The 22,864-nt window shown below is 37.5% G+C and overlaps 2 protein-coding genes across 5 annotated transcripts in view; one reads left to right on the top strand and one right to left on the bottom strand.

Annotated features, from left to right (window-relative positions):
• LOC141901608 (plexin-A4-like) overlaps positions 1–15,013 on the bottom strand; it is a 50,461-nt gene extending 35,448 nt beyond the window's left edge. The window contains exons 1-4 of one of the 3 annotated variants that reach the window (XM_074788954.1): positions 14,931–15,013; positions 10,890–12,101; positions 8,736–8,921; positions 8,517–8,645 (exon numbers count right to left, since the gene is read on the bottom strand). In XM_074788954.1, the coding sequence (XP_074645055.1) occupies positions 8,517–8,645; positions 8,736–8,921; positions 10,890–12,035 (1,461 nt within the window). In that variant the 5' untranslated portion in view covers positions 12,036–12,101; positions 14,931–15,013. Of the gene's footprint in view, positions 1–8,516; positions 8,646–8,735; positions 8,922–10,889; positions 12,102–13,620; positions 13,682–14,423; positions 14,557–14,930 lie in introns of those variants that run through there. The other 2 variants (XM_074788953.1, XM_074788955.1) reach the window with 2 other exon arrangements.
• A 1,412-nt stretch (positions 15,014–16,425) lies between these two features.
• LOC141901621 (uncharacterized) lies at positions 16,426–22,851 on the top strand. Of its 2 annotated transcripts, none has more exons than XM_074788976.1 (14): positions 16,426–16,516; positions 16,763–17,003; positions 17,304–17,506; positions 17,596–17,712; positions 17,925–18,281; positions 18,361–18,790; positions 19,059–19,213; positions 19,294–19,455; positions 19,545–19,672; positions 19,767–19,907; positions 19,991–20,105; positions 20,196–20,372; positions 20,519–20,776; positions 20,868–22,851. In XM_074788976.1, exons 2-14 carry the CDS (start codon positions 16,772–16,774, stop codon positions 21,012–21,014), a joined length of 2,622 nt encoding a protein of 873 aa, XP_074645077.1. In that variant the 5' UTR covers positions 16,426–16,516; positions 16,763–16,771; the 3' UTR covers positions 21,015–22,851. The 2 variants fall into 2 exon arrangements, with proteins under 2 accessions (XP_074645077.1, XP_074645078.1); XM_074788977.1 differs by having other exon boundaries at positions 16,449–16,516; positions 16,766–17,003.
• Positions 22,852–22,864: the final 13 nt, after the last annotated feature.

Consider the following 22,864-nt stretch of genomic DNA (forward strand, 5'->3'; position numbering starts at 1 on the left):
TGCAAACTATTATGTAGGCGAATATAAATCTACTATATTTTCTTCGTAGAAACATTGATCCACCAGTAGTAATTGAGTTAAATTTTGGTTTTAGAATTAGTGAAATAATGTTCAAATTGCAACGATTTGGTTTTCAACGATTCTAAGCGCGAGTATGTAATCCTATCAGTCATGTGTTAGGTTACACCCCTATTGATATAATTAGTATCATAGAATTTATCAATATATGGATAAAATTCATCCAACAACGCGCAACACGCAGATATGTAAGCAGTCGACTTGCCCTTTATTTGTTTGACATGTAGATTTTAGATCAAACTAGAACTTAATGGAAATAGCTGATGATTTACGTCGAATAAAACAACGTCGTCAAACTTGCAAACAAAGCGTGTCTGAACACGCTGTCATGATTGATTTACGAAATTGATTTCAACTGAAATAAATATTGAACATTATTTTGAGAAATGATTAAAAAGTCAAACAACGATGTACAGCCTTTTATTGAAAGGGAACTCCCAATTACAGCCCCTCGGGGAAGGTATCTTTTGTTCACACGTGTTTAATGATTGTTCTTATTGTCGGTATGTTTATAGAGAAGCAATTTGACGACCGTACTGATGACAACATCTACAAATTTCTAGAATAAATAAAAAAATCTGACATCAATTTTTATTCTCGAAAGCAATGTCGCAATCCATATCAACGTTGCCATGAGCAACATCGCATTACAACAACGGACAAACTGCTAACTATATCAGTTTTCCAATATGGACAACAATTAATAGTGAGAATGTTTTTGCTGCTTGCAGCAACCTGTTTCATAGCCTTCAGAAACACACCTCAACTATTCATAGATGCCAATTATACAATAATGATGTCCTGTAAGCCCAGATATTGAAGTAGCGCACAATAATTAAATCCACCAAGAGCTTTATTACTGAAAGATTGCCACTAACCGAATGATATGAACATAATCTCCTAAAGCTGAATGCAAGAACCTACATCAAATAAGACAATTCATGACAGCCAGCGCTGGCATTGTGCAAAGAAAAACAATAACATTGATAATATATTTCCGATGCAAAAATTAGACATCAGTCTAAACATTGCTGAACCGGAGAGAACGAATATAAATATGGTTTCAACAGACGATTTCCGGGTTCTAAAGACGAAAGAAAAACGAACTATCTTCAAACTGTTGTTGAGAGGTCGGTAAGTGATGAACACTTGGTTTATAAGAGCTATCATGTCAGCATTAGCGGCAGTTTGCAGGTAATACACACTGTAAAACATTCTACAACTCTTGTTTGATCTACGTGTGCGGTGAACATAGGTGGTTATAGCTCAGACAAACTAATATTGATACATTATCAACACATCATCACCGTTCACATCGATATTTGGATTATTGATTTTAAATATATGCGAGGAATTCAATTGATAAATCCTTTTCATTCTGTTATATCAGATGCATAAGTGATGACATGAAATACAATGAGATTTTCAGAACCGTTGAAATACGGTTCTCCTTTTTATCCTAAATGCCTCAAATGCCTTTATTCTGTACAGTAAAAACGTTTTGAACTTTTGCCATATGGAGAACTTAATTGGTAGGAGAATCATGCCCGCTTTGGATTTAAGAACTGCCATTCAAATCTCAAGCAATGGGCCAAAGAATATACTGTCAGGCAAAACCAGTCATCACACCTGAATGGTCAGCACAAGTCTCTTTACAGGACAAACTATATCAACCACCAGGACTCAGTGGTCTGGTGGTTGGCACACTGGCCTATGACATTAAAGTCCCAGGTTCAAGTCCTCGAAGAGCTGCAGCTGATGTAAAACATTTAAAGATTTTTTTAAAGTTCATAATCATGTTTTGAATACTATTTACATTCTAGCTTTGCCTAAAGGATCCCTGTTTGGTGGAAAATCTACCCTTTTTGAACGGGCTCGAGTGGATAAATGATGAATGAATATTGAAGGTACACACAGTTTATAGCCTGAATACATTTTGTTATTTATTGTATGAATCGCTGGAAATAATATCTTCACAAATGTTGTAACGCTACACAACATGGCAGGTAATGAAAAGTTGAATATCGTGACTTCCGAACGAAATGTCGTCGTACACGCATAGCCAATAAATGGTCAGTCTTTCTGCGATTTGAAACCGCAACGAATCATGCTGCGATTTAATATCGAACGGTCCGGGGTCGTATTCGTAGAGTTCTGACTACGAGAATATTACCACTTTCTGAATGTATTGGTTGTAATAATAGACCGCGGTATCGTGATATATATAAATGGTGTTTCTGTTCGGGCTCGCCCCCACATGTATACACACCCTTACAAAGAGCCGGCTAAATTCAAAGTTCATTCATAAAGTTCAGTTCATTCATTAAATAAGAAATAATCTACACGTAAAATAAACTTATTGTGCATTTCTTGACCTTCCACTCCCCACTTCGATAATGATATACAGTATGTCAAAGTTCGGAGGAAACTAATTGGATTCGAATGCCATCGTAACAACAAACTCATCGAATAAACTAAAATCATGAATTGATGCTACTACCACGATTGGTAGAACACTATATCCGTGTTGACGCGATGAGGAGAGAATCCCACAATGATAATAAAAAGTCCGAAAATGAAACTTCGAGATAGTAGTTTATTTCAACGTTTCGACTATATCCTAATAGTCATCTTCAGGAATAATGAGATACTACAGAAATTATGAGATATATATACAATCCAGAGACAAAGAGACTAATTCAAGTAATCAGAGATGATACAAACTAAAGGAAAATTAACGTAGAAACAGTTACACGCTGAAATAGATTAAAGGGAGGAAACTAATTGGATTCGAATGCCATCGTAACAACAGACTCATCGAATAAACTAAAATCATGAATTGACGCTACTATGTTCGAGTCGTGAATGGGCTGGACTTATATACCGGTACATCCACCTACACCTATACATAAACTACTAGAATTCCCTGAATAGTGAAGAATCCGTAGGAATCTTCGGATCAAATCACCGGTGCAAATTTGACATTCTTCTCCCGAGAAAAGCCCTCGCTCGGCTCCAAAGGATTGTAGACAGAAAGCCGATAGCTTGTCAATAACAATCGAAGCTCGCCAATCTCAAACAACAATTGGCCGAGTTCTACGAGGCAATATTCTCTCGCCCATAAAAACTCTCAACCGTATGGATTTTCTAAAGATTCCAGTCTTGCTGAACGCACCGCCGACACAGTACTCAATAGCTCAATCATCCTCGAGTAGACGGGGAAAAATTTCACATTTCGTATTTCTCACAATTCCGTACGAATCTCGTGAATCTATCATCATTCATTTAACTCGAATTTACACACATTTATTCTTCTCGCCGTTATTCGAAATTTACACGTTTTCATTTCAGGTCGACGGTCATTTTTATCTATCGATCGAAATATTTCGCGACTTCGAAAAAAAGGCGGAGAAAATGGAGTTAAATGGAGTGCATCACAAATCACCACGTACAGTTTATTTCCAGCCATTTCGAATGCATTCAGCGTCTTAAATCACCGATTTCCACCACAATTGACGCCGTGTATCGATCGGTTTCGAATATAGAAACAGCTGTAGAAACTTGTCAACAATCATCGACACATGAATACTTAATCTAACGAGCTTTAAACCGATATAAAACAAATTTATAAGTAATTGAAAAAATACGATGTCAAATGCTGAAAATGATCGGAATCATTTCATCACCGTGGAGCTATTTTTCTAATAAATATGAGCTAGAAAAAAAAATATATGTTGAAATACATTGCGTATGCATAATACGTAATTGCGTGGGTAAAAAGTATCTAGACAGACCGTTCCCTGAATAACTACTAAAACATTACCATCCAAAACGAGAACATTCTTCACCAGAATAAGTTGCTAACAGTTGCTTTTGTCAGTATTTTCTGGGCTCATATAGATAACAGTTTAGCTATTATAACTGTGGCAAGTATGCGGCTTGATTTAAGTTTTTTGAAATTGCATATAGGCAGGAACCATTTCTGAGGACTGTGCATCTTTTGCGGTAACAGGTTAAAATCCTCCCGAATTCAGTTTTCATTTGTGTATCAACCAACTCGTATCCCTAGAATCAAAATATAGTCCCCAAAGTAATCATTCCTTATTATGCTTTCAGTGATTATATTGTACGTGTTATTAGAGGAATTACTGTCATCTAGAGTTGATAAAGTTGAAATCATTATGAAATTATCTAGTTTTTCATAATAAATACGAGAAAATATTGATAAATTTTGATAAAGTTTCGCTACCAAAATCAACTTAGGGGGGATTTATTCCTACCTACTCTTCTGATTTACCATGATAATATCAGGCAGATAAAAAATCAATATTTATGCCAGATTTCACAATTTTTACCACAGAAATGTTTATCTCCGCTTCCACGCTGAGTTCAGCTGTTCTATCATATAAATATTATCATCTCAGTTGTGCAATATGTTCTCAATTACCTATAAACTTTGTTTTCTACTTAGAGCCATTCTTGTTTTTGTGGGTCAAGTCATTGTAAACCCATCCCTACGCTAGCACGCACATACTAAACGTGTACAGGGTACGAAATTAATGACACTGAACTTTTAAATTTCAACCTGAAGTCACAGTTATATCAGCTTTGAACGCCGAGATGAGCCACTGTTTCACCGAACAGTTTCATCGCCAGAATGAAGCTTATTTCGTCACGTTTTGAACTGGAGCAGAGACAATTTCTCAGACATAATCACCTGAACTACTCAATTTCTTACCGCATCGTTAGACAGTTGATTGCACTGAAGAAGAAACTAACACTCGCTTTACGAATGATTCTGAATAATTTCAATCTAAATGCGCGCCACGCGAGCCCCGTAGCTTTTTACCCCTTGCACGAAATGAATGCTTGATTGGCTATTTGAAAAACTGTCAAATGCACAATCACATCTCATATTGCCATAAATCAATCAGTTGTTAATAATGACAGCCACTGAAACTGATGTTAGAGGATACTCGTCGCGTGTTTGAGAGTTCGAAATCCTCAAAAAACATGGATTTTGAGGTTTTTGGTTTCTACTCATAAAACAGCTGCAGCTCATACAACAACTTATATCTACAGAACGAGATGGATGAGGTGCATCACGAACCTATTAATCAGTGAATGGAGGCGGAACATTTTATATCAAACAAGGGTCGAGTTTAATTCAAGAGGCCCGTTGAGTAATTGGTAGTTATGAACTCAGATACAGTCTAGTCTATATGTCCAAAAACACCTGTCTCAAAAAGTATCAACAATTGCGCCATAGGTTAAGACCCCCCTCCACTTCAACTTGTGTTTCATTCATAACACAAGCTCTAAATGTGAATTCATTGTTCAAAATTTAGGTCTGAACCTGCTCACGTTTCATATTCACTTCTCAAATCCGTTTGTATTATGAAGTCTGTATTGAATAGGGAGCACTTGCGTAAATCATGCAAATTGGTGAAACAAGTTTTTGGATTACGTAATAACCGTTGTTATCTGAATCTAGAGCCCGGGCGATCACAAGGGTTGGCCCAGACCAAATCCAGTTTCTTCAATTAAATCCAGTCAAATCGGTCCATGCCTAATAAGGTAATTAGAACACGTTCACGCATAAACCACTCACTCGTTACTAAAATGCTATCAAATGATGCTGTGGCAAGTGAGGTGAATCACTTCCAGAACCAGTTAGCATTCGCATGGAATAGATGACCGGTGCTGTGTTTTGGTAAAGGCCTGGTCAGACCAAAAACCGAGCCTTATTTCGGCGCTTGTTTCTGTTGCAGTCTGATTTGTTGCGAATATTTCAATTTGGTTCTAGAATCTTCTAATCAATATTTGATACGACATTGTGAGATAATCCGATACATAGCGGAATATAAGCTGAAAATCGAATGTCAACGACATTAAACCCGCCTGTAATTGAATTAAACCTAATATATTTAATACGACGTTTAATTATCGATCTAGAAACGCAAACAGTCGCATCTCATCTTCCATGATCAATCTACCTTCGTCGATATCGCGGCGACCGTCGACATCAATCTCACATCAGATCGGTGCCCGTTATCGATTTCAACAATTAATACGCGATTGATTTATCTACGAGAGTGAGAATTCCGATTGGAAACATTCCGAACATCCTGACCACGTCTTCGCAGCAGTTGACTCATCAGGGTTCTTCACATTCAGACAATGTTATCCGGGGTGTACGCCTAAATGTACACGGGGTATTATAGGTTTTGTTACAGCGGGATTAGACGTGTCAACCACTCTTAACACAACGGCTCAATCAACGGACAACATTGTTTACAAAAATGTCTTCTCATCGATTCTTGTAGTTTTAGACAATCTTACGTCGACATCTGTTTATTCCGAAGTTTTTCTTGTTTCTCTAACAAAATAAAGTTCCCCAGCTCACATTCTAAACTAGCAGACACAGATCCGAGGTCTTTTAGAGGTTTACAAGACTCAATGTCAAAAATGTTGTCAAAAATTCCTGATAAGGCTATGAATTCTTGTCAATATGGAACTGCTAGAATACCTTTTCTAATCAAAACGAGTCAAAACGCTAAAATGCTCTTTGAGTCTTTTTTTTCTTCAATTAAATTAGACAGAAACTTGTCTGTGGAAATCGACCAATTTGAAACTTGCTTTCTCCAACAACAACACGATTTGAAAATATCTTAGCAGCTGCGCATATCGGCGGTGAATCGCTACAGCTTGACAGCCTCCAACACGAAACGATGAAATCTCAACCAGATTATCAACCGATCAGTGGCAACAATATATCGAATCAAGAACCTCTTACATTCAGGAAATTAATAAATCAACGCGGCTTCTTAGCATCGATTTGAGATCACTCGCTCGATTAGAAATTTATGAATATGTGAGCGGGGCGCGCGCTGGCGTTTAACGCGACAACGATGAAGCGACTTTTGAATAAACGTTATCGGAAACTGGCAGAAAAGAGAAAGATCTCATCACAACATCAGTGATGTGTGAAATAAACCATACACCTACTCGATTGATGTGCTACGAACTAATATGAAAGTACCGCGAGCTGTATGGTTATTAACTATCGGGCATTCACCTGTGTAATAATATTTTACCTCGGATCTCGAGGGTCCGGTGATCTGTTACGAGAAAATGACGCCAATATTGGTCCTGTCAATGAGTCCGACGCTCGGGGACCATTCGCAATGACTATCATATAGAAATATAGAGATCGGATAAATTTCTACATTAAGACACATGTTTTATATCGTAGCACGTTTAGAGTCTTCGATCGTATTGATGATTTGTGGTGAAACGTATTCCGTTTCTGTTCTTCTCTCATCACTCAGGATCACAGTAATTGCTCATTTCATTTCACCGAATGAATCCCCCGTTAATCCCGATTCACTAGAATCTTAGTTCATGTGAGTGATTCATGGAACTAACGGCTCTTCGATCTAACAGTTCACCGAGTGCTACTAGTAACAATTAAATATCAACTAATCATTTCTGTTTTATGAATGGAAGAATGAACTATATTTTGGCCGGATGTCCTATAGGTCTTATCTATAACCTAGTACCTAGCTTGTGGTATAACCTTCCGCTGTAGGATGGAATGTGATAATTAAACCGATCAATTATGCGCAGTTCGTTCGTAGTCGCAGCAAACAACTCCCAATCAGCGCCAATTCGTATTCGATTTTTCTAACTACAGCGCAAGATCGCGTGATCGTAAATAAACCGGGATCAAGTTAATTTCTCTTCGCGTAGATGGTGAACTATGGAAGCCACAGCGGCTATTGATATCCTATAAATTTCATAAGACTCAACTGGCGAAGTCATCTTTTCTCCGCGCAGTGAGAAGAATCAGTCAATATTGTAACAGATTATACCACTCAGGAATTTGGAATACATTTCTACCAGTCAATGCCAATCGCATCTTTAAACATCATTTGTATTGTTTTATCAAATAAAAACCGAGTACTCCATTAGGAGCCTCGAATACACCTCTTCAGCTGCCTTATCTTTTCGACCTGTTTAGGCAGAACAAATATTAGGGCGGATGGAGATTCAATAACCGGGAAGACAGGTCAAGGTTATTCATGCTGAAACACGTTTTCATTCATAATCTTCGGGCCACTTCACATTTGATAAAACTTTTATATTTTACTTGTAAAAAGTAGATCATCAAAACTATCGCATTAAACGTATCCGTAGCTGGCGGTACTACTTGAATTAGACAGTAATAAATTGGAGGCTTTCGTTAATTCTTTACATTCAGAGCTGCATTGAACTGTAGAGAAGTTTGCTGAAGAATGCAGGCAACAGTTGTCATAAGAGATCACCGTTAGAATACTGCAATCATACGTATGAATCAACACTGACGGCCGATGTTAAAAGCAAAACTTTTTTTTGATAAGGGGAAACATACATGAACACAGGCGCATTAGAATTACCTTTCTTCTGGTCATCACGTATAGATAATTATTGTTCGTGCTGAGAAGCATGTCCGGGTTCACTTTACTGCCTTGGTCAATCGTAATATCTTCATATTCATGAGCGGATGAACTCGATTCAATAATAACCTGAAACAAAGTAGGAATATCAAACGAAACGCCAGCAATACAAAGAATAGGGAGATTTTTCATTACAAACGGTCTACTATATCATCGTACCTTTTTGATATGACCGTTAGATGTGCCGAGGAATGCAGCTGTATAGTTCATCGTAGGAATGACAGCCAGTGACGATAATCCAGATGCGTGAAATGTTTTCAGCGCTATAGCAGTGACCGGTATAGTTCCATTGATCGGATGGTTGTAATCGTGTTTTCCGCAATAAGCCTGGTCGATTTGAAATGACTGAAATGAAATAATCTGGAATAAGAATTGGCCGTGGTGAGGGGACATACGATCGTGGGAGAAGATACATTTAAGCGGCGATCACGAGGAGATGATTTGGCCCGGGTTTAACTGTCCCGAACCAGAATTTGCTTAATCTGGCACAGGCTACTACATGCTCTATATTTGGAAATTTGGTCGAAGAAACAATGGACATTTTTGCAATAACAATTCTAGGGCTTTGATCACAGTTTGACATTTGTGTCATCTAGTGAACAAGGCTTCTCATTAATGTGTAATGATTTGAAATGCCTCGTTAAAAAACAATGTATGTCACATTTCATACCGGCTGACCTATTCTATAAATACACCATATGTTTAATCCCTTTCAGGTAATTAATTTTTGCAAAAGTGTTTGACACACATCTGTTACAGGAGTAGATCTCAATGGTAATTCAGAATTATAGGGTCGCTAATGTTAACACATCACAGAACGTAATGCATTCCGATAAATGTGCTCTAACAACAAACATCAGGGATCGTGAATAATAACATTTTACCAGCGGGGTCTGTGAATGTATCCCAGCGGGTATCAGCACTCCGACTCATATCGATATAGTATGCTTCCCTAGTTCCAATGAAAGCCAGAAAAATCAAAAAGCCTTCTAACGTAAAAAGCTGAGGAGGCATTATGTATTGACTGTATCGTCAATTATTGAAATAAAATACGTCTAATTCCATATTCTCAAAGCGATCCAGAATCCTTCTCAAGACACATCAAATGTGCCAATATGAAGAGAAATATTTGCTCTGCCAGTCCCTCGATGTTAACTTAGTCTGAATAATTCATAGGAAGTGTCAACACACAAAATCAACTCGGCTAGTTATGGGCTCTCAGGTATAAGTAAAGTTTGTTTTAAGCAAGTGATATGAGGGTAAGTTGCATGGATCGCAGTAGTGTATAAATATCACTTTTTAATGGAAAGTGACGGAAACGCCTCAAAAATTGCATTAGATCCAGTGCTGGAAGTCACACTAGTCAGATGAATAAACTCTGACCAATTTCCCCCGAAGGAAGTTTGGTTCTGTGGAAGTAGTCATCTCGTGTATCATTGGCTAAATTAGGAATCAATGCCGAGCTATTATCAGCCAATATAGTCGTAAGTGCCGGATAGAAAGCCCACAAGTTGACTGAAACACTTAGCCATTCCGTAACTTATCTTCTATTGTCAACGAGAATGCTAAACACTGCAGTGGCTTCTCGCTCTGATCATCGCATACTTTCATGTTAGATCCCAAAGTGATTTAGAAACAATGCATCAAACACAGAATCTAGAGTGAAACCTGTCCAATACAGTGTTTTACCGATACACAAAATCTCCCAGCAGCAAAACTACGGAAACTTGAAAAAAAACTACGCCAACGCCTGAGGAAATCCCTTTGAAAATATAATGCCACATTAATAGCTGTTCTTTCATATTTTTCAAAAATTCTATGGTTGCCGAATGGTGGATTGTTGTAGAGTTATTAATGATACGCAGTGACACACCCATTAACACAGCGTTGAAGGATAACTGATCCCCACTAGGACTGACTGTATACACACAATGTTCTTGGACAATAAAGGGTTAATAACTACATTAGCGTATTCTAATTTGGCCTGTACCAAGAACAGACCAATTTAGAACAGACCAAATCAATGCTGTGCGCTCATATACATTTTTAAATCAAATGATATCACTGGTCCAGCTAGACGCAACAGTGTGATTAACAGGCAATAAAAGCTATTTTCTATTCACACTCATAGATGTAAAAAATACAAAGTGGATCTGGATCAGTCTTTTTGGTCGGTTTAAATGAGACTGTTTTATAATGTAACGGACTTCTAAAAGTCCATTCTAAAATAGAACCGACTAAATTGAGGATATTCTAAGGAAAGTAGTGTGAACGCGTGTGGAATGTAGTGAGTGAAGGGTTAATGATACTTACACCACTACTACACGGTTGAGGATTGACGAGATGATCGGGTCCCGTAAATCCATTTCCCTGGAAGCAGGCGCGAATATTCTGAGTAAATATTTTCCGGATCTCCTTCAACGAATACATACACAGCGCAGACCGGGATGTCGGCTGATCGGTGTTCGGTTGACCGATCGAGAAAACGCCGAACAGGACGTCATCGACCAGTTCCGTTACTTTCAGACTCCGCGCGACGTGTACCCCGGTTTTACCGACGTACATCGCTTGCGCCAAGTTGTAACTGGTTCCGGCGAAATGACACTTCAGCGGTACTTCCACGTACGAACGATACGCGTCGTCCGATTGACAAATCCGTACGAGTTTACTTTCGTAAGCGAGCGAATCGCGATTACGACGTTGTACGGTCGTGAAGTAACTGAACCCTCCGGCGCCGAACCCGTGCACGTAGTTCACGCGGAAACTGTCTCTCATTTGGCTTTCGATCGAAATGGCGGATTTCGTTCGCAAGTGGTCGTTTTTCGCGTAATCGAGAGTATCTAAACTGCGGCTACTAATCGTCGGTACGATATCTTTATACGCGCTCTCACCGACCGTACTGCGAGTAGCGGCGATATATAGAACGGGTACCGGACGCAGGCCCGAACCCGGCCCATTCGATATAAACATCACAGTCGAAGACGAATTATCCCACGGAACTTTATAATGATATTTTTGAGATGTCGTTATATCGATAGAATCCAATTTACGTTTTACGCAGTATCCTTGAAGTAGATTTGAGCACGTAATTATGTTATTGTTGTCGTAATCTATAACTAAACCTTTACAAACGCTATCCGTGAGCACTTTTTTATACAGATGACAATTAGCCGTATCGGTACACACGCAGTTATCCGGTGGGCAGCGTGGATTGTCTTTATGAGGCCCGGTTATAGCAGTTTTCAGTAGATTCAACCTTGAATTTAACTGATACAAGGAATTGACAGCACCGATGAAGACTGTTTGAGAATTTCGGTCGATCGCTAAATGATTGAATTCGCCGAGATTCGAAGGATCGCTGAATGTGTTCACTATATATGTTCTTACTCCATCCACGCAACAAGTGCAGAGAAGCATCGCATAAACTAACATCAGAATCTCAATAAATATATTCCTCATGATGCCTGTTTTATTGTTTGTACGTTTTTATCTCCGATGTGTAAATTATCTCATTAGTTCCATGTTCTGAAATGAGAAGAACAAAGTAATAAATGAGTTCGATATTTCACACATATATAAGCGATAATACTTCCAACATTGACGAAATGAAATAGCTCAAACTTAGGTCAAGTTCATATTGCAGACAAACCCATTATCTTACGCATACATTCTTACATGTTTGTGTGTATTATACTTTAAAAGGGTTTGCGAGGATTTTAAAGCAGAATTTACAAGGCATTTTAAACAAACACCCGGAGAATAACAGATTAGTAATACACCCACTATCAACTAGAAGGCGTGCAATTTAATAATTGACGATCTCTCGAATCATTATGAAACAAAAACGAAATTAAGATACTACGTACTTCCCACTACACCCCTGCCGACAAGTGGAATGTCATAGAAAAGACGACTTGAGAAAAAATTCCAAAAACGAGTTTTATGTGTCAAGACACGTTCAAACTGGCATAACTTACGCCATATTTTCCCATGACATTTACCACGATCTCTGATGATCAATATATCTCAATGAACGGTAGAAACGAAAATATAATGTTTGAAATGCTGCCTCATCGAGCTTCTTCATACCGCAAAGATAAACTGCAATGATAAAGTTACTTCGCGCCCATCGATTTCCAGCATGACCTCAAATACTGAACTTTCCTAAAATCCCTGCTACACTATATCAAAACACGAAACAAACTTTTGTCATTTTCCCACAATCGTTCTATTTCACATTTACCCCCTATTCAATATAGTCAACGTGTTCGACAAAAGCGACGGAATCTGAACTCAGAAAAACTGATTATAATACGAACAAAAATCTTAGAGCCTTTCTCCGTGCATCTCACCGGATGACCACCGTCCAACAATACATGAATAGCAATGGCTTTATAGGAGGGCATTTAACCAAACGGTGAATATAGTGTTTTATATGAGAAAGAAAGCATACACCATCTTGGTCACATAAATGTCCCCGGGCCATGTCCAATTTTTAATTCAGCTAATCACGACCCAAAATCTGAGGAATCATCGCGTTTCAATTAGAAAATCAGCCGATAGTATTTCGACATTTTGATATTCAAAACAACATGTATTACCTCATACATATAAACACCTGCGTGAAGCTTAACGGCAACTTTTATCCCGTTTTTGTGACATTGCATGAATAATTAAAAGAAATAAATGTACAGACACCTGTCTCGGTAATTGCCTAGATTTGATTCAAGAGCTAATGGATATATCATATGCCATTATCACACATAAATCATGAAATATGTCCCGCTATATGAGGAACCAGCATTTTGAGAACTGTGCGATGACATAACGCAGCAATTTGCAAAGTGCCTAGAAACCGCATAATGCTACAATAAATTAATCTGCCCTAAACGAGGATTGATATCTTCGTAGAAGAGAAATGATTCAATATTTCAGATCGACCCACAACCATCACTGCATTAAAAATCTAAAAGCTTATTTTCTTCAACTAATCTTATTTTCTAACTTTGAAATCGACACTAATGCAGTAATGGAGCATACTTACCCGAAGATATAGTTGTAAGAAAGTATTGCTAAAAACACATGTTCCCCACTGGGACAGCAACAGTTCAGAAAAAGATGTTCCTTTTTGCGCTGTTTACACCCGAGACATGCGCTTGCAGCACTCCCCCACAGCAACGGGTCAATGAAGCTCAGAGGAGTACCAAGGGACTTTTTAGCTTTTAAGCAACTTGTTTCAACGCGACTAATCAAAAAGTATCAAATATATCATTTATAATCTAGAAATTCATGTTCTGATAAGCAAAGCAAAAAGACGCTTTAACGCTAGCAAAAACTCACATATGAATAAGGCAGGGTGAATTATCCTCTGATAAAATCTCAAATAACCTGATGCATTCTACAAGTATATGATTTACAATTTACCGCTTTTACATCGACGTGAAGCTAAAAATAAAACTTCCAAAACATGAAACTCCGGTTTTTTGCTTCCGCTACTTTGCATATCCTCAATAAATTACGACTCGCAATTTGAAGTGCCAACGATCGCGATGTATCTTCTGAATCGGGGAACAAATCGCGAAAAGATTCGTTTGTTATCGTTGATAAAGAACGCGTATCGCGGCGTATTCCGAGCCGTGCATAAACGCCTCATTTCAACAAATCACAAAAACTCCTCTCTCCGAGCATCGGCTATAGAAACTTCATCAAAATGTGGGCCACGCCGCGAGATGATTTGTTATCGAAGAAACCCAAATAATACAACAGATTCTGTGGTCAAATTCGTGGTCAACTTCGTGTCAACCTCGTACATGCGAAAACTTTTGACATCGCCGTTGAAGTACAAACCTTAGTATTGTAAGAGAACGGGTCTCGGTGGGTATCCGATATAGAGACACAGACAGCGACGAGAACAGCTCCTATCAGTAGCACGCCATGTGCTTGAATGAGACGTATACACACTGTGCCACCGACTAACGCTACACCCAATTAGACTACAGTCTACGATTCATATACAAAAGATTGCGAAATATTTCCTACTGAACTCTTAATCTTTATATTAAATGCATAGTGAGATAATTAAATCAATCCCTAAACATAGATATCGGCGTTCAATTATCTTTCAGACTTTGATATCACAATATATAGCTCGGAGCTGCCTACTGCCATCTGATGTGTTAAGCGATAAAACACTAGTGCTGATATCAATAGAAATTTCAAGGGAATGCCTTAAGTCAACGAACGCATCAGAAGTGTGATTAAATAACATATACCCATTTTCAAAAACTTAACATTTTTCTGTCCTTTATACACTTGAAATACCTGACACGATATTAGGCCTAACACAAAACTTACTCTGAACTCTCGTTTTAGTAAAGTCCACAGAATGATAATGATTATGTAGTATGCTTAATGTGGCCGCTCCCTAGGTAGTCCGTTACACGGCGGATAATACAAAATACCTGAAATACCGGTATTTCACAATAGACAATTTACTATAGTGAGTTCTCAACAAATTTATTAATGGAAGCGTGACATCGGCTAAATACAGAAACTCTTGAAAAAAAAAAACGGCTGTTTTGACTAGTTTAGTTATGTCCCTAATATTGTATAAAATGTCCATTCTTTTCCAGCATTTAGATAATGAATTGATTATGTAATACTAAGCCTTGGGCTTAGGAGATTAAGTTTTTAGACATATATATATATATATATATTAACAAAATAAGACAGATTCATGCTTAAGTAAAAGTGTTTTGTTGACTTGGATCACTGAGGCCATCACAAAGGCTACTTAGAAATTGTTCAGCAAATCATAAATATTGACATTTAAATGTTCAACTACTGCCTAAATGAAACCAATTTGACATCTCTCTTTAAAGATGAAGTGATAGTTTGCTTGTCGTACCACTGTTAAGCACAATCAACTGGGTTTGTACAAGGTTTTTAAGGGGACTTTGTACATGTAAAATCCTGGTATCCCTGATGCTAAATTTTTAGATTCAACTACAAGGATTGAATGAATTATCCTAGGCCTAACGTAGTACGGGTAGGCCTATATTTAATATCTTTTAAATAAAAATATGGTTTATCTATTTTTTTGGAATAGGGAAGCAATACATTTCTTACATTGTCTACATGTACACAATTTTTTTGCTAAATATTAATTTATTTTGAGGTAAAAATTGCCCGTTTGGAATTAAAAACTCTGGGGGTCTAACACTGCATGGAAGCTATTCATTAATGAAATGAGAAACTCTAGGTGGTAGTGTGAAAAGAATAAAGCATATTGACACCACACAAACCAGGAGTAGGACTGGTCACAACTGACTGGACACCACACTGACCTTGGTATGAACTAATTAGGGACAAACTTCCAACCTACGGACAGCCAGTCATTTCAGCTCAGTAGTCAAGCATACGTGGTTGGACTACCAGTTGCGTGACCCCAGGCCAGGGCCAGGCCAATAGTTTCAGCCTTTGACCCTGGGGTGCCCCTGAGTGAGGTATCACGGGGTACACTGGTCTAACTAATGGACGAGGGCCTCACCAACCACGAAGTAGTACGTACACCCCACCAGAGTTTTAAACATTGAGTTAGTTGAGGTGGTTGAGGAGAATTTGAAGGATTGATATTTTGGCAATCAGTCAATAAATCAAAATATCTAACAGTTAATCGAACTTACTTGGCCAATTTACTATACTTATGAGTAGGAAAATTAAAATAAAGTTCATGAAGTTTTACATCATTTTGATCCTCGCTCACTGAGAGATATTCGGTAGATGGCGCTACTAGACGGGGTGTAGCGCACCAGTGCGGGACGCGCTTCTGGCACGCGACTACTAAACAACGTAACGAAGATGGGGAATCCCAGAAAACACGAATTCCGTTTTGACTAATCTTCACGAGATATACTACAATATTGTGGCTGAAATCACAGGTATGTGGTAATATCTTAACGAGATATATATATATATATATACGAGTATTTGATGCTAAATGGACGGACGGGGTGGTCAAAACGGCTTGATTTTTTGAATTCTCTGAATTTAATATTCTACTTCTATCTAACTAATCTAGAATCTAGACTTCCGGGTTTTGGGTTTTTTGAAAAGTTGAATGAAACTCGAACTTTCGATATCTCCCGTTTGCGTAGAACTGTTTCAATGAGAATATTTACTTTCAGAAGAAAAGGATGAATCATTCTGAGGTCGATTGTGCTTTACCCAGTTATACTTCATCTGATTTTGTTGTTTTATCGCGTGAAAATTCGGATGGTGATGACGTTGTTGCCGGAGCGGGAGACTGCGCCCCTCAAGAATTCGATAATATTCACTTCTCATTGGATTCAATTACCAGCCACTTGAATCTTGAAGATGCGATTCAGAAGGTTCGAGATTTACTGCAAGAAAATCAAGAACTTAAAGGTAGCAAAATATTTAACTTATAGCCTTGAATTCTTCTGTGCCCTGCAGTTTCAATGAAAAATTCTACTCTTAATCTTATTCAGAACTTAAGGAACTGGAGCCAGTTGATCAAAAGTTGTTAAGAGGTGACTGCTGGACAAATTCCAAATGTGATTTCGATTGTCTCGATGGTTGTCCACCAGTTTACTTTGAGTTAACCTACTTTTGAGCAACTGACTCTGACCTCCATTATTATATCAAAGCCTAAGAAAGTTTATGAATACTTGCAGTAAAGTTGTGTGATACATTAATCTCTTATAGAAACATTATTGAAAAGTAATGCAGATATCAATGAGCAATGCCAGCGTTTGATTGAATGGAGAAAACAAACAATGGAGTCCAGCGCTCTGTGGAATAAGAAAGCCCAAGTAGCGAAGGAGACAATTGGGGTTTTACGTATAGAAAATGCTGAATTGAAGAGCAAGATTCAAGATCTTGAATATAGAGTTTCCGACGATAAGGAGGTGACTTTTTTCTCGCCATCATTTTATAATAAGGTCAAAAGATCTTCACGAATAAATCTTTGAAAAGCTTTCCTGATTAACTTTTAAAGATGCCGGACCTGAAAATCAGAATAACGGAATTAGAAGCAGCCAATCAATTTTTGAAAGACAGTAAACAAGCAGCTGATAGAGAAATCAGTTTATTAAGAGCTGGAAATTTAGAAACTGTAAGTTTTTCATCCAATACCGATTATCAAATTGAGCTAGAATAAGTTATTTTCTCTTAAGTTCATTCATCATTATAACTTAAGCCCTTTTTTCCCAAGGGGCCTGAACATCATCAATTTCCCATTTCTATCATGTATTTGTGTGACCTAAATTAAATTGATGATGAAATGAATATTATGTCATTATGTTTTATTATACTCTCTGTTTTCAGAATGATGTTGCTTCACAAATAAAGGCAGAGATTGTCGATAAAGAAGTCACAGATGCAGTAGATGGTAATCCTGGCCATTCGTCGGACGATAGTGAAATTGAGCATGTTTCTTGGAAAACTGAGGTTGCAGAGATGCAGAAACAAATCGAAGATTTGCGAGCTCGAGAAATCAGTCAGTCAGCTAGACATACTTCAGTGCTGAAAGAACTTGATATCCTGCGAAAACAAGTTGAAACCTATAAACAAATGGAAATCGATTTCTTGAATGCTCAACAAGAAAAGGAGGCTGTAATTCGCGCTGATGAGGCTCAAATTGAGCTCTTGAATAAACACATTTCGGAATACAAAACCAATCAGGTATTCAACGATATCAATGAATGATAACCTATTCAATGATTTACTGTATTAACCATGATATTTGGTCATCATTTTTCAGGCTCAATATGAAACTGAAATCACAAATTTGAACCAGGCAATGAACGAGGAAAAATCAAAATTCATTGTCGTTTTGAAGGAGAGGGATGAAGTTCAGGTTAAGATGGATTCGATTCTTAAAGACTTGAAAGTTTTACAAGATGAAAAAGGCAAACTTATTGAACAGAAACAGAAACTGGAAAATGAAAATGAGAACCTTGAAAAACGGTATAATGAAGTGAATGCTGAGAATAATTTGATGAAGGAAGAAATAGAAAAGCAGAAGAAATCAGTGGAAACAATGAACGAAGAGAAACATGTACTGTTAGCCATGAATAATCAATTGAATGCTGAAGCTGCTCGTGATAAGATTGATTCCAGTTTGTCTTATTTATTGAATACAGATGATCTTATGTCTCATGTTGATGAGTTCATTAAGGTCAAGGAGTCCGGTATGTATACATGGACAGTAAAAAAATTTATCAGTTTAATCTGGATTTTGATCTAATACAGATAGAATTTATGATCCGCCTATACATAGATATATTTGAAATATGATGTTCAGTCAGGATTTCTCAAAGCGGATGAATTTAATCAGTTTCAAATGATCTGGATTAAATCGGTTCTACTGTCATGTTCTAATGAGTACACAGTTCATCTTAAGAATATTATATTTGTTCACTAAATACATTTGTAAGTCGGATATCACGTATTATACAGATGTGAAAAGAGTAATGTCTGAAGTTCAGAAAGGTCCAGATCCAAAAGAAGCGGCTGAAGACAAAGCAAAACGTGAAAAGGTAGTACATCAGCTGCAAGAAGAACGTGAACGAGTATGTAACCTGTCTGAGGAACTAAAAAGACAGGCTAATGTGGTAGGTTATCTCAGGTTATCTCTCTTATCTCAGTTGAGAGAGGAGTTGTGATAGCGTTCAAATATTCTCTATTTGCGCAGATCTCTGACCTGAAAACACAACTAGCATCAAAGGAAACCTTGATGAAAGAAAATGCTGAGAAGGTTAGTTTCTATGAGCAGTCCTCAAGAAAATTACGGAAGGAAACTAAGGAACAAGTTGAAAACCTGACACAACAACTGAGAGAATGTAAGATAAAGGAGGTACGTACGTTCACTATACACATTTAGAATTTATTGTCCTACATCATTGATTGGATTGTACAACTGACAATAAAGTAAATGAATTTCAGACTCAAATGGTTTCGGTAGAAATGGTCCAAAATTTGGAAAAACAATTACAGACTCATATTCAGCAATATGAGTTTGTGCAGAAACAATTAGAAACCAGCAACAAGTTACTGGAAATAGAAAAACGAAGGTATGAAGGGCATTATACGCTTAGGAAAGTTGCATGAGAATCAGAAAAGTGGTTGGAAAAATTTAATGTATCTTCACTTAACTGCAACTTACAGATCTAAAGAGTTAGATGGTCAATGTAATGTGTACGCATGTGAGGTACAATCTGAGAAAGAGAAGGTTGGTCATTTAACTCAAGGTCTCACAAATTTCGAACAGATAATGGGAGTTAAAGACAAACAGCTAGCTGAGTGCAAGTATGTATATCAACATTTAAATGTTCGTTTACTACTCCATTATTCGCTGGTAAGTTATTGGCACTGATCATGATGTTATTCAGAACCCAGTTGGAAGATTTAAGCCGTCATTTCAATCAGTTGCTGGAGGATCACCATGAAATGTTGAAGTCTTGTGAATATTACAAGACCAGATGTGATGATCTCGAAATACAATTGGTATGAAAATTTTTCAGTCGTATTCTCTGTCAAGTAGTTCAAATATTGATATCAGATTTATGTATTACATGAGCTTTTATTGTAAAACAGAAGAAACAAGGGACTGATCTACATGGAAGAACTCAAGAACAGCTTAAACACGCTCATATTCAAATCCTTGGATTTAAAGAGGCTTTGGAAGCGAAAGACAATGAGATAGCAAAACTTCATTTAGTGCAGCGAGAACTGCAAGAAACAAAAGATCAATGTGTTGTCTTAAAACAACAGGTAATTCTTATTCTCAACACCTATAGTCACTTTTCTATCTCAAAAAGGAAATGCCATAAGCCATGATGATAGGACATGGTCAGTAATCTGAGATGCTCAAAAGATATATGCAATATATGCAATGATTATATTTCTATGTATTTCAGATGGAATTGTACATGTCGGACTTCCAACAAGAGCGAGAAGCACGGGAGCAAGCACGTGCTGAACTAGAATCAGCGAAAGATGAATGCGAACGTTTACAGAGACAAGTCGAGATGTGTTCCCGTGCAAATATAGCAGGCATGCAACAGAATGAGGAATATTCATTAGCAAATCAAACATACGGATATTATCCAGGTCACGAGCAATGGGTACATCCGGGTTACCCGTATCCTCCTCAACAACATTACCAGCAGCCCGCGGTGAGACATTTCTCTAGAAATGCGTCCCCAAAATATCTTTTTGTTTCCGAAATATTCTTACTGATCATTTGCACTGAATTCTATATTTCAGGGGAATCAAGCAATGGCACAACCGAATCAACGTGTTAACAGTGACCAATATAAGTGTCCGTGTTGTGGTAAACTATGTCCAGATGTCGACACGTTGCAAATACATTGCATTGAATGCCTCGACCGTATGGAAAATAATCCGAGATAATTTCATTCAATTGTAATTTGCTATTAGTAAGTTTACTTTTAGGTTTTATCATGAATTATATTAAACAATAATCTAATCTCTGATAGCCTAATCCTGTACATTTTGTTTTGTGAAACTCAGACGATGAATTTGGACAACCACTCGGAGAGTTGGGGGATGTTTCCACTCGGAGAGTTGGGGGATGTTTCCACTTGGAGAGTTGGGGGATGTTTCCACTCGGAGAGTTGGGGGGATGTTTGATTGTTTTGTTCTAGATATCGGATCAAAAGTTTGAGCAAAGGTTTGATTTATTTATCAAGTCACGTCTTCTGAGTTGAGCAAAGTGTAAGATTTTAAGGTGTAATTGTTCACTTACGGTATGAACTGGCCGCCTGATATAAATGGCCAGTCTAGTTTTTATTTGTCTGTGATAATTGAATGTATATTTGTAAATTATGTTAGTAAATTACGATTGTTAAAAAAGGAATATCTCGTTTATCTCGTCATAGCTGAGATGGTCATTGTTTTGATGCCTAATCCAAATGACTAATGCTACTAGTAAATTGAATTGAAAATACAAATTGGGACTCGAGAATAGTTCTGACTTCAGTAATGAGACATCATATCCATTGATGACTAATTATCTGAGTTTGACTGTAAATATATCTTAATGTGTGTAAAGTACCACTTGTACTCGTAATTGAGAAAGGTATGTGAATTCATGGGGAGTAAAAGTACACTAGAGAATGCATAGTTCGGATGTGCTAAACTCAGATATACACACATGTCTGTCAATCTCTGAAGTCCCAGTGCATTTTAGAATAAGATGGTACAAAATATACGATTAAGTCAGATTTCATAAGGCGGACTCAGATAGAATATCTCTGTCCAATTAACAATTGTCATATATTTTCATGTTTCTAACTCAGATCAAAAATTCCAAGATCTGTCTTAACTGAATACATGTATTTAATGCATAGGTGGCACAACTTCAGTAATCATTATTGTCAGTAAAAGATAGAATAGACAAGTTACTTTACACTGATTTATGATTCTCAAGCTATTGTCACGCGATTAGCAGGGTAGTAGTATATAATGTTGTGCGTGTAAAAACAGAACATTAAATACAATATGTTTAGATTGGAGAAAAAAAATAACGTCAATAATGTCAATCGTCCTCTTTGACCTTCAGATGCAGATGAATTTGACTGTAGTTCATGTGGGTTTGACATGACACTGTCATGGCTTACCATTACCCTGATAGGCTTGTAGTTGTCTTGCCTTCTGGCTGGCAGATTCGCACGCGCACATGCATCATATGAATTTGATTTTTGTCGCGCTATAAATCATAATTCTAAGAGAAATGTTCTATTATTCATAGAAATTATATGGTATTTATCACATTTAGGCTGCGTCCATTTACGTACGAAAAACTTCTCTTACGAAAAATAGCAAGATCTTTTGTACATGTGTAACTGAGAATATGCACTCCAAGTCAAACCAGAAATCACGGTCCCAAGTGATCCAACTTATGCGTACTTTACTCTACATGTCTTACTGGTGCAGTGAACTTCGTTTTAAGTCGATGCTTTCTTAAGAAATAAATTGAATTTTACAAGGTCCTCAAATATAATTCATCGGTTTCAACGAATTTTGTCCCAAACAGGAGATTTTTAATCATTTCATACTGGATACAACATATTTTCTGGTCCCCTGAAGTTTGTTGCGACGAGTTTGACTGCACCAGTTGTGAAGAAGTCATATCCATAGTGCTTGGTGTAAACAGCTTCGTCCAGGATATATTCACTGTTTTTTGCTTAAAATAAAATAATATTGCCTAATGCCTAGAAAGAAAGAAGGTATTCACAGTA

Source organism: Tubulanus polymorphus, chromosome 3 (genome assembly GCF_964204645.1).
Source record: "Tubulanus polymorphus chromosome 3, tnTubPoly1.2, whole genome shotgun sequence".
In the NCBI taxonomy this organism is placed as follows: Eukaryota; Metazoa; Nemertea; class Palaeonemertea; order Tubulaniformes; family Tubulanidae; genus Tubulanus; species Tubulanus polymorphus.

What these genes read in the sequence shown, in the direction of transcription:
- LOC141901621 (XM_074788976.1), top strand. Translation starts at nt 16,772, where the DNA reads ATGAATCATTCTGAGGTCGATTGTGCTTTACCCAGTTATACTTCATCT. An exon ending in GAGTTTCCGACGATAAGGAG is followed by an intron (nt 17,507 to 17,595) that starts GTGACTTTTTTC and finishes TAACTTTTAAAG; the next exon opens with ATGCCGGACCTGAAAATCAG. An exon ending in TAAAAAGACAGGCTAATGTG is followed by an intron (nt 19,214 to 19,293) that starts GTAGGTTATCTC and finishes CTATTTGCGCAG; the next exon opens with ATCTCTGACCTGAAAACACA.